This window comes from Oncorhynchus keta, chromosome 30 (assembly GCF_023373465.1).
Source record: "Oncorhynchus keta strain PuntledgeMale-10-30-2019 chromosome 30, Oket_V2, whole genome shotgun sequence".
NCBI lineage: Eukaryota > Metazoa > Chordata > Actinopteri > Salmoniformes > Salmonidae > Oncorhynchus > Oncorhynchus keta.
The window spans coordinates 23,077,144-23,089,724 of record NC_068450.1 but is presented as its reverse complement, the minus strand read 5'-3'; the positions used below and the strand labels follow the sequence as shown (position 1 = coordinate 23,089,724).

General features: G+C 42.3%; 2 protein-coding genes across 3 annotated transcripts in view; one reads left to right on the top strand and one right to left on the bottom strand.

Annotated features, from left to right (window-relative positions):
• The window catches only part of LOC118376032 (C-terminal-binding protein 1), a 26,386-nt gene extending 20,594 nt beyond the window's left edge, over positions 1-5,792 (bottom strand). The window contains exons 1-2 of one of the 2 annotated variants that reach the window (XM_035762684.2): positions 5,683-5,792; positions 1,911-1,942 (exon numbers count right to left, since the gene is read on the bottom strand). Coding sequence is in view for 1 of the 2 variants with exons in the window: in XM_035762683.2 (XP_035618576.1) it covers positions 1,427-1,433 (7 nt within the window). In the remaining variant the exon portion in view is untranslated. Of the gene's footprint in view, positions 1-1,426; positions 1,621-1,910; positions 1,949-5,682 lie in introns of those variants that run through there. The other variant, XM_035762683.2, reaches the window with a different exon arrangement.
• On the top strand, positions 4,300-12,581 carry LOC118376033 (E3 ubiquitin-protein transferase MAEA). Its single transcript, XM_035762685.2, has 9 exons — positions 4,300-4,463; positions 8,930-9,112; positions 9,410-9,613; positions 9,801-9,923; positions 10,016-10,092; positions 10,204-10,312; positions 10,424-10,557; positions 10,830-11,025; positions 11,114-12,581. The coding sequence occupies exons 1-9, from the start codon at positions 4,389-4,391 to the stop codon at positions 11,207-11,209; spliced, it is 1,197 nt and encodes a 398-aa protein (XP_035618578.1). The 5' UTR covers positions 4,300-4,388; the 3' UTR covers positions 11,210-12,581.

The following is a 12,581-nucleotide window of genomic DNA, read 5'->3' as shown; positions in this document are numbered from 1 at the left end:
GCAGAGCCCATGTAACCATGCCAAGCCCAGGACCTCCACCTCCGGCTTCTACAGTTGCAGGATCGTCTGATACCAGCCACCCTGATGAAACTGATGGGTTTGCTGATGAAACTATAGATTTGCACAACCAGTCTCTGGGAAGCTCTTCTTCGTGCTCGCCGTATGGTATCTGGGACCAACAGATGCATATCTGTATTCCCAGTCATGTGAAAAATGTACTAATTTCCTCATATGAACTGTAACTCAGTAAAGTCTTTGTAATTGTTGTGTTTCTATTTTAGTTCAGTGTACGGGCATGTTGGCACATTGCATCTGCCAATTAAAAAGCCCCAGATACAAATATTCCTTTGTGGATCATTTAGCAAAGTAACATCTAAACACGAGCAGAGCTGGGAGAGAATGGAACAACAACTGACTATAAACACAGAGTGTGATACAATCTGGAACCGCCACATAACACATGAAACAGTGATTCATTGAACACGGAACACAGGAAACACAAATATCTTGAATGACAATATGGCATCCACTGTTATATCACAGAACTGTACATGAAATAAGACATGCAGTAGAGGGGAGAGAAGAAGATGTGAAGGGTAAAGAGAGAAGGACAGAGGAAAGGAGGGGAGAGGAAGATGCCCCAGAGAAAGATTACGCTGTCTGAGCCAATGGACTGAGCACAGACTGCAGCCATCTCCTCAGCACTCACTGCAGCGTAGCTAATGGTTCTGCTCCTTCACATCGGATTCCACCAACAACCAGAGAGATGCACAGGCCAAACAAAGCACTGGCCACATTTAGTGTGATGACTGACAGCAAGTCTAATGTCGTCTTTTAAGTTGCAACGGACCTATGTGAATGTTATACTGTAAATAGCAGATGCTGGTTATATTTGTGGAACTAGCCAAATGTATAATTGGATTGGTTATGCTTTCCTGAGAGAGAGAGTCAATAAAGCCCTTTGAATTGGGGGGGGGGTCCAACAGACCTTTCTTTTCGATTAGGAGAATTTAAAGGTGTGTGGAAAATCAGAAACCTGTGGTGTAGGACTCAGTGTTGATTGCTTCAAAATTATTTGCTCCTTGTTCTTGAAAAAGCACAGGCGTATCAGTGTAAAATGCACTACTGACTCCTAGTAATAACACCGATAAATCTCACACACACACACATTATCTGTCAGTAAAGAGGGCTGGGAATGGCACCACAATACAGTTCACGGTATTAGACCACTGATAAACACACAAAAACACCATACTACAGTATCTACAACTTCTCATCTCCATACTTCCCCCCTATGCCCCTCCCCTCTCCGTGCCACTCAGCATACTCCCCCTCGCTGAGTGAACACAACGCTGCCCTGTATCCTGACCTAGTGACCTACACACGGCACAAAGGAACCACAACATGGGGGTGGACGATCACAAACCTTGCATCACCCTCTTCTGTGTCTCAAATCCAGACTGTGCTTGAGCTTGCTAAAACATGCGGCAGAGCATTGGCCAATCATAGGCGCTATGTGACAGCCAATCAAGGTTGACTGCCTCTGGATAGTAGCCAATCACAATATGGCTCATTACTCAAATAGACAGGCTTGGGGAGGGCTCCTACAGGAAAATAAATCTGAGCATGCAGTGGAGAGAGGGGGAGGGGGAAAGAGAAAAGGGAGAGGGTGTATGGGGAACAAGAGTCAGTAATGGCTGAGTGAAATATTTTTCAAATGGCACGTTGGATCAGACAATAGAACCTGCAGAAAGGAATTCTTCATGTTTTATGCATATTCAAAATATAGATCATATACATAAAGAGGTGGTTTACTGTTCATTCTTATATCTTTAGACATTGACAGTGCACTGCTTAAAGTAATGTGTATCTCTGTAGATTTGCCATTGAAACCAATTACATATACTTACATGTTCAGGTAGATTTTGTCTTCTTTTTAGCTCTGGAAAATAAATAATTTCTGATCATCAGCATCTGTTGCCATTGTCATGTGATTGTATCACTGTGAAAGAATGGCATAGTGAAAACAAACTGAGTCTGAGTGGATTGTGATCATCATTGATAATTGGTTCTGAGAAGGACAGCTTGGAAAAACTGTCAAAAACTTCAGCCACCCAAGCCATAGACTGTTCCCTCTGCTCCCGCATGGCAAGCGGTACCAGTGCACCAAGTCTGCAACCAACAGGACCCTAATTTAGTTTCTACCCCCAAGCCATAAGACTAAATAGCTAATCAAATGGCCGCTCTGGACTACCTGCATTGACCCTTTTTAACACTAACTTTCATGCACATACACTACATTGGACTCTACCCACACATACTTACAGTGCATTCAGAAAGTATTCAGACCGCTTGACTTTTTCCACATTTTGTTATGTTACAGCCTTATTCTAAAATTGGTTGTTTCTTCCCCCTTCATCAATCTACACACAAGACCCCATAATGACAAAGAAAAAAATAGTTTAACATTTTTTTTTGGCAAATGTATAAAAAAAAGAAAAAAGAACTGAAATATTGCAGTTACATACATTTTCAGACCCTTTACTCAGTACTTTGTTGAAGCACCTTCGGCAGCGATTACAGCCTCGAGTCTTCCTAGGTATGACGCTACAAGCTTGGCACACCTGTATTTGGGGACATTCTCCCATTCTTCTCTGCAGATCCTCTCAAACTCTGTCAGGTTGGATAGGGAGCGGCGCTGCACAGCTATTTTCAGGTCTCTCCAGATATGTTCAATCGGGTTCAAGTCCGGGCTCTGTCTGGGCCACTCAAGGACATTCAGACACTTCTCCCCAAAGCCACTTCTGGATTGTCTTGGCTGTGTGCTTAAGGTCGTTGTCCTGTTGGAAAGTGAACCTTCACCCCAGCCTGAGGTCCTGAAGGCACTGGAGCAGGTTTTCATCAAGGATCTTGCTCTACTTTGCTCCATTCATCTTTCCCTCAAACCTGACTAGTCTCTCAGTTCCTGCCACTGAAAAACATTCCCACAGCATGATGCTGCCAACACCATGCTTCACCATAGGTATGGTGTCAGGTTTCCTCCAGACATGACGCTTGGCATTCAGGCCAAAGAGTTCAGTCTTGATTTCATCAAACCAGAGAATCTTGCTTCTTGTGGTCTGAAAGTCCTCTAGGTGCCTTTTGGCAAACTCCAAGCAAGCCTTTTACTGAGGAGTGGCTTTCATCTGGCCACTCTACCATAAAGGCCTGATTGGTGGTGCTGCAGAGATGGTTGTCCTTCTGGAATGTTCTCCCATCTCCACAGAGGAACTCTGGAGCTCTGTCAGAGTGACCATTGGTTATTTTGTGTGTTTTTTTAACCTTTTTTTAAACCTTTATTTAACTAGGCAAGTCAGTTAATTAAGAACAAATTCTTATTTTCAATGACGGCCTCGGAACAGTGGGTTAACTGCCTGTTCAGGGTCACCTCCCTGACCAAGGCCTTTCTCCCCCGATTGCTCGGTTTGGCTGTGCGGCCAGCTCGAGGAAGAGTCTTGGTGGTTCCAAACTTAATCTGTTTTGTACTCTTCCCCTGATCTGTGGCTCCACACAATCCTGTCTCGGTGCTCTACGGACAATTTATTAAACCTCATGGCTTGTTTTTTTCTCTGACATGCACTGTCAACTGTGGGACCTTATATAGACTGGTGTGAGACTTTCCAAATCATGTCCAATCAATTGAATTTACCACAGATGGACTACAATCAAGTTGTAGAAACATCTCAAGGAAGATCAACGGAAACAGGATGCATCTGAGCTCAATTTCGAGTCTCATAGCAAAGAGTCTGAATACTTATGTAAATAAGGTATTTCTGTTTTTTATTTTTAACTCTGCATTGTTGGAAAAGGACCTGTAAGTAAACATTTCACTGTTAGTCTACATCTGTTGTTTACAAAGAATTTAAACTTCAGACAAATAACATTTGAGCTTCACGTCATGACTTACAGGTCATGTTATGTCCATTATTCAATAAAAAGATGTGACTTCACTTACTTAATACATCTTGAGCAACTTTAAAGGCATTTTTAAATGACCATTTAACATCAAGATATCTTACAGATTGTACCTACTCGGCTTGTGTTTTGTCAACAGTGTCATTCCTGTATGCCACCAACAGCTAGCTCTCTCACCTCTCGCTGACCTCTGGTTGTTCGTAAAACCCCTGCCGCATGTACAACCACGTATTCGAAAATAAGTTTAAAAAAAGAAGCTTGCTTGGGCCCAATTTCATTAAACAGACTTTTTTGGATAGTATCACCCTCTATCAGACATTTTTCTACACACTATCCCCCAAAAAAATATTATTACTGACGACACCAGCACACTAGATGGCTGTAGTGAGCATACGTATTTTTTGCACTGCAAGTAAAATCCTAGAAATTCACAAATGAAGATGGCGGTGCAAGAGACAGCTGCCCAACTATCCATGGCGCTGAAGGTTCAAGAGTATCCCACTTTGAAGGTTTGAAATTGTTTATTTGAATGAAAATCAAGACTAACCGGTCGTGATGGAGGCATGAGTTTAAGATTTGACAAACCAGACGCTAATTCCTATCATTTGGCTGGCCATTAGCTATAAAGCTAACTAACGTTAACGACGTCAGGCAGGGGCAAGTTGGTTCAAAATAACGGGGCAAATGTTAGATTGAGGTTATGAAAAGACTTGGTCAGATACAACATCCCAATCCAGTAGTTGATTGTCAATTATCGAGAAGATTGGTGGTTATTCGCAAACGTGGTTAGTTAAAAATACACATTTGCCACGTATCTTATGATAGCTAGCCAGCTGATACTTGTCGTGTCGGCTAGCTAGCTTTAGCTGGTTCTCTGTCCATATTCCGTGGCGTGTGAAGTCAGCAATTCATCACACTGCACGTGATAACGTTAACATTACTTGGAATTGGATGGCCAGCTCGTGTGTGAATACGTTTCCTCTGTCACTGACGCATATTTGAAAGCTAACACATTTCTAACTTAGATCAATTTAACTAGTTATTCACGTTTGTTTCCAAATTCACCATAGCTAGCTGTTAGCTAGTATTGTTTCCCTATGAAATCAACATGCCATGACAAGGATGGTTCCTCACCAGCTGTGTGAAGTACAGCGTCACAAAAATATCCGTTAGACGCAAATCCAAAGCTGCATGAATGCTAGTCAGTTGATCGTTTAGAAAACGGTATAATTGTGGTATTTACTGTCAGTTGACTAGTTCGTAGCTATTGCTAATGTTTTTTTTAAAGCTAGCTAACAAGCGCAGTGTCCTCAAATTACCACCTCGACAATATGGCTGAGAAGATTCGAGTTTGCGGCAATATCACACTGCGACACTTATTATGTGGCTGCTGCTAGACTGCTTGCTGTATGTTTGCTTTCTTAGTCGCCATTTTATCTGAATAGTCGTTTAATTACATTGGGATTGTAAGAGTACTTGTACACCATTTGAGTGGTTGTTACGTTAATTCGCATAACAGGACTGTGATGATTGATATTATCAGAGCTGAGGCCTTAGTAGCTTTAGGACACACTGTCGGGAGACTGTGTAATGGTTGGATCCCCTGAGTTGTGAATCATTCTGGTGGGTGGCAAAGGAAAATAACCCTACCACAATATAACCGGTTTAACCAAATAAACATTTCCTTTCAACAAAAGTATTTCTATAATCTCTTGGAACTCTACTTACCAGGTGAAATTTGACCTTTGCTATGAAATAAACGTCTGAATCCAACTTTTGTCCGACCCACGCCAGATTTAGCTTTAGGAAGTCTCGCGTGAAGTGCGTGGTCTAATTGCAGCTTTCTAACTCAACGGGAATATGGTGCTGTAAGGACAAAAGTTGGATTCAGACTTGTATTTAATAGCGAGGGACATATTTCACTTTACATCTGGTAAATAGAGGTCCTAGAGATTATACAAATGCTTTTGTTGAAAGGAAATGCTTCTTTGGTGAAGCCGGCTATGTTGTGGTAGGGTTATTTTCCATTGCCAGCCACCAGAACAATGCACAACTCAGGGAGTCCAACCAATATAGACTCCAGATGTCCCAAAACTAAGGCTGGTTGGAATCTGTTATACATTAAGAACACCTTCCTAATATTGCATATCAGAACACCCTCAATTCGTCGGCGCATGGACTCTACAAGGTGTCAAGTGTTCCACAGGGATGCTGGTCCATTTTGACTTGGCTGGATTGTTGGTGAACCATTCTTGATAAACACAGGAAACAGTTGAGTGGATTTAACAAGTGGCATCAATAAGGGATCATACACTATATTACCAGAAGTATGTGGACACCTGCTTGTCGAACATCATTCTAAAACCACCATGGGCATTAATATGGAATTGGTCCCCCCTTTTCGGCTATAACAGCCTCCACTCTTCTGGGAAGGCTTTCCACTAGATGTTGGAACATTGCTGCGGGGACTTGCTTCCATTCAGCCACAAAGTATTAGTGCGATCGGACACTGATGTTGGGCGATTTGGCCTGGCTCGCTGTCGGCGTACCAATTCATCCCAAAGGTGTTCGATGGGTATTCGACTGATCTTGGACAAACCATTTCTGTATGGACCTCGCTTTGTGCACAGGGGCATTGTCATGCTGAAAAAGGAAAGGGCCTTCCCCAAACTGTTGCTACAAAGTTGGAATCACAGAATTGTCTCAAATGTAAATGTATGCTGTAGCATTAAGATTTCCCTTCACTGAAACTAAGGGGCCTGACACGAACCATGAAAAACAGCCCCAGACCTTTACAGTTGGCACTATTAGGGCTGTGGAGGTCACACAACTTCATCAGCCGGTGATTGTCAAGCAAATAACTGTCGGTCTCACGGTAATTGACCGTTAATTAACATAAACACATTTAGCATCTCCTGGCTTCCACACACGGCCTACAAGCCATTTTAAAAAGTCTAATAAATCAATGTAATATAGCCTACACCTTCATAATAAATCCATTATTTATTTTAGACAGGTCTAAAGACACATGATATGACAAATTTAGTCTAATTCAGAAGAAACGGATAGCATACTCTGCGGGCTGGATTGCTGCGTTGTGCCCTTCTCCCTGAGTGTGCTGCACAATCCGACGCGTCTCTCACTCGCATGGCTTTCAGTCATGTGATCAGGTCTTTATCACAGGCTACAAGTGAAGACCGAAACATCAGGGGCGCAACTGCGTGTGTCCTTATCCAATTCAGAGGTGCACATTGAAGAACTGTCCACATTTACGTTATCAGCCAACAAGATGAGTAGGCCTAACAAACAGCAAAAGCACTAGCCTATGTCAATCTACTATCCTACATAGTACTAAAGTCGACCTATTCTGCGCAATAAATAAATATTCCGAACATAGGGTTAGGCTATTTCTTCACATGGTAGTAAGCGCGAATATTCCATTAGCGGAAAACACCATTATCAAAAGTGACCACAAATACATTTATGCATGTAATGCTTTTATTATAAAGGTGCATTTTTAATGGTAAAGGATTTTTCCCAAATTTGAAACTCACGCGCTGCTTATATATGCCAGTTAGGCAATACACCCCTTTTAAAGCAGGTTAATGTGCTTAATTTTAAGAAGTTATTTGGCCACTTTTTAGTTGTGATACAAACCTTATTAAAACATGAGGTGTGCGATTATGATTCGAACAAGTTGCAAAAAAAAACATTGTTCCTTATGCTGGGCATCATTCACAAGTGATAATATATCATTCACAAGTGATAGGCGAATATTGTCACCCATTAGACTATTCTTGATTTAATCTTGTCTTTACATATACTAAATAATATATGTGACATTTGTTATGATTTAGAATGGACCCTTATTATTCACCTGTATCGAAACGGGCAGCGGGGAACAAACAAAATACATGTCATCTATGCACTTAGAGACTGGAGGATGCTTTTCCCCGTGGTTTATTCTCATGCCAGCGAGGTAGGCTATACTCCTGTTGTAAATATAAGCAATGTTCTTAATATAAGGAAAGTTGAGAAATAATATTAGCGGCCATCACTCTGTTTTCTCCCGCAATTGCATAGCTTATAGAAATGTTGCGCAAAAGCGTTTTGATTCGATTTTCGAATACATTTGCATTGATGACAGGGTGATTAGAGGGACAATAGAGTGCTGAGTACCAGGCCGTTAGCAAGTTTGATAGGCTACTAATGACCAGCAGCATCAGAGCTTGGAGAAGCCTAATTACCGTGACTAAATGGTCATGTGGAATTTGACTGCCATTATGACTCGTGACCGCCAGTGTGGCTGTAATACGGTCAACGCAACAGCCCTAGGCACTATGCATTTGGGCAGGTAGCTTTCTCCTGGCATCCGCCAAACTCAGATTTGTATGTCGGACTGCCAGATGGTGAAGTGTTATTCATCACTCCAGAGAACACGTTTCCACTGCTCCAGAGTCCAATGGCGGCAAGCTTTACACCACTCCAGCTGATTCTTGGCATTGCGCATGGTGATCTTAAGCTTGTGTGTGGCTGCTCCGCCATGGAAACCCATTTATAACAGTACTTACAGTTGACCGGGGCAGCTGTAGCAGGGCAGGAATTTGATGAACTGACTTGTTTGAAAGGTGGTATCGTATGACTGCCACGTTGAATGTATGTCTGAGGATTGCATGGCTGTGTGCTCGACATTATACACCTGTCAGCAACGGGTGTGGCTGAGTTAGCCGAATCCACTAATTTGAAGGGATGTACACATACTTCTGTATATATATATATAGTGTAGTTCTCATCTGGTCAGTCTGTCAAGGAAAAAGCAGATGTTCAAAATGTTTTGTACACTCAACTAGAGGTTGTGATCTCAGCAAGTTATGGATCAAATATTTGGAAACTTCAGCCAAATAATGAACCCTAAATGGTCAGAATGGATGACTGAAACCACCTCATGTAGCTTTTGCATTGATCATATGTACAGGTACCATATGAAACTCTGAACAAGCGCTTCAGAGCTGCACAGAAGAACATTGACCGGGAGACGAGTCACGTAACCATGGTGGTGGCAGAGCTGGAGAAGACTCTCAGCAGTTTCCCAGTGGTGGATTCTGTGGTGTCCCTTCTGGATGGGGTGGTGGAGAAGCTCAGTGCCCTGAAGAGGAAGGTAGGTTCAAACAGTTGCCCTCTGAACAGTTAGCATTGAAATGTTGCTGTGCAGAGATTTTTTTTAATTGATTTACAGTATTCCTCGATCAACCACAGATAGCTTAGCTACCAATATTTCAGCCTGCTTCACGTTTGCAAATTTCTTAAGCACTTGTTAAATCTTGTACATGTTAATTGAGCGATTTCAAAAACAACGATTTCTCAACATAAGTTAATCAAAGCAGTAAAATGAAGAGGATCCAGCAGAGCTCAAGTACTACATGCAGTAAGTATAGAACATGTGAATATTGGATAGGCTGCTGAGTCCATCCAGGCGGAGGATGAGAGTGCTAAGCTGTGTAAGCGGAGGATTGAACACCTGAAGGAACACAGCAGCGACCAGCCAGTGGGCGTCAATGTCTGGAAGAAGAAACGAATGGACCGCATGATGGTAGAACACTTGCTGCGGTGTGGCTATTACAACACAGCGGTCAAACTGGCACGGCAAAGTGGCATTGAGGTGCGTCCCACTTCTCTTCGTCAATATGCATACAAGATTACGTGGATACTACTTATAGTTTCTTATCCTTTACAGTAAAAGACTTTGGTAGTATCTCCAATGGCTGCTAGTATTGTAATTGTTTAGAGAACTACATTTTCTGTGCTGTCTCTATTTCACATGACCCCTCTTTTTCCCTGTCCTTCAGGACCTGGTCAACATTGAGATGTTCCTCACAGCCAAAGAGGTGGAGGAGTCGCTAGAGCGACAGGAAACCGCCACCTGTTTGGCCTGGTGTCATGACAACAAATCACGCCTCCGCAAGATGAAGGTAAGGCAGGAGATTATGCCATGTCTGTTTGTAGATCATGATGTCTCGTACATTATATGTACATATTAACTCATTGATGCTTCTCCTTCCAGAGTTGTTTGGAGTTTAGTCTGCGAATCCAGGAATTTATCGAGCTCATCCGACAGAACAAGCGCATGGACGCCGTCAGGTAGGAAACCGTTTCTGCTGACATTGCATATCCTGTAATAAAATATTTAGGTTAACATTGAGACATATTTAAAGTTCAAATTAGAACAATTGTGATACATGTTTTTCACAGACATGCGCGGAAGCACTTCAGCCAAGCAGAGGGGGGTCAGCTGGACGAGGTGCGGCAGGTGATGGGTATGCTGGCATTCCCCTCAGACACCCATATCTCCCCTTATAAGGTAATACCATAGTAATGCCCTAGCCTGTAGTGTGCATATTCCTGTGTGTATGTCAAATAGTGTAGGCCTGTCATCAGGTCTGATAGTCTCTTTGTCCGTCAACCCTCGCAGGATCTCCTGGACCCTGCCCGCTGGAAAATGCTGATCCAACAGTTCAGATATGACAACTACAGATTGCATCAGCTGGGCAACAACTCTGTCTTTACCATCACACTCCAGGCTGGCCTGTCTGCTATCAAAACTCCGTATCTTTTCTGGTCACCGCTCTGTGCTCCTTAGTTTAGCTGTTTCAACCAGTAACATGTGGTGCTCTGTCATCTGCTTGTTTTGGTGATGCACATTGTCTCCTTTTGGTTGTGATGGCCAGGTCTCTATAATTACTTATCTAAAACTGCACATCAAATTCAAGGTCTTCAAAATATTTGGCTCAATGTGTTCTGCCAAAGACCTCCAGCTGTTTAGTACTGGAATGTAAAGTGAAAGATCATGTTTAAGCCCTTAACCTTTCTGCTTCCAGTCAGTGTTATAAGGAGGATGGCACCTCTAAAAACCCGGACTGCCCCGTGTGCAGCAAGTCCCTGAACAAACTGGCCCAGCCCCTGCCCATGGCACACTGTGCTAACTCCCGTCTGGTGTGCAAAATCTCTGGGGAGGTGATGAATGAGAACAACCCACCCATGATGCTGCCCAACGGCTATGTTTACGGATACAACGTGAGTCTCTACACCCCACACATTTCATCTTTACAATGGCAATGGAGTAATTGTTATTATTCATGTTAATCATTTCTCCTTCCTCTAGTCTCTTCTATCCATTCGTCAAGATGACAAGGTGATCTGCCCCAGAACCAAAGAAGTCTTCAGCTTCTCCCAAGCTGAGAAGGTGTACATCATGTGATGTGATGGATACACCTTGACTATGGCCAGCGGGTCCAGTCTGAGTGCAGTGGATCCCCCAGCAGAACCTCTAGCCCCTGCCCCAATGGCAATGCTCCACCATGTGACTGAGCCGAACACAGCCCACCTACCGACCTCTCGACCTGCCCAAACTGCCTCTCACTATGGAGAATAGTCCCAAATCACCTTGGGCAGATTTGTGAAATTAGACTAATTAACACACTTTTGTTTTTAAAGTGTTAATGTTTTGACTTTTATTTTAACCTTGAGTCCAACCGGTAGTGGCACGTTAAAACTCTGTATTGCTCCACAATCATAACAGGAGCTTCTGCCCTTTACCTTAGTTAAACCAGACTTGCTTCAGATTTACAGGCTGACCACATTGGTGTTTGCGTCAAAATGGCACTAATTTCATGATGCACACAAGTTACATCATTTCTATGTAGCCATGTTGGGGGGTAAATAGAAATACTTTGAAATTGGTCATCTTGTGTTTGTCCCCCTGTGAAATCTGTGATTGCAGATCTGGGACGATACACTCCATCTTGTAAATACTAGAGAATTGATCATTTGTGTATAGATTCAGGTCTCTCAAAATGTTAATGAGAAACATTTTAAGAACTCCATAGACCTTCCACTGATCAGGTGTGAACAAGCACACTGTTGTTGCTTCAGGTACTTCATGGCAACCTTGTACACTGACCTAAAGTATACTCTGTACACTTTTGAGGAGCATAGTGGATTTGTGTCTTGCAAGGGAACATGCCAGGTCTTCTCACCACTGAAGAAGACTTGACAAGTGGTCCAACATAGAGCTTACAAAATACTTATCTTTTCCAGTGTTTTGTAATAACCAGTGGTCTTCCTAGTTTGTGTGTGTGAAGATTGGATATGCATAATCATTTCCGCACCCACAAATGGATGGGTTAACTCATCACTTTTTATATTGATTTAGTTATACAACTATGGTATAGTCAATCCAAAATACTCAATTATTCTATCTTTAGTTTCATATTTTTCAATGATGAACATTGTGCATTGTAATTAAAGAGGATAATTATTTTTTTTGCTCTTCATTTTTTATGATCTAGTGCTGATTTTTAAGACATTTTGTATGACTAACACAAATTGCTGCATATTTCACAAGGGGCTACAGTTGGTCCAAATTGTTCCTTGATAATACAGAGGGTAATCTTACCATATGTTTCAGTACCTACCATCTATCCCACCTTTTTTTCATCTTGGCTGGTTGCTTCTGAACTGTTTAGTATTGTTATTGTGGAGAGACCGTTTAGAAACTGAGCATGCATGTTTATATTGGTAGGATAGATTGATTGTTCAAAAACGATTGCTGATAAAATAACTCAAATTGG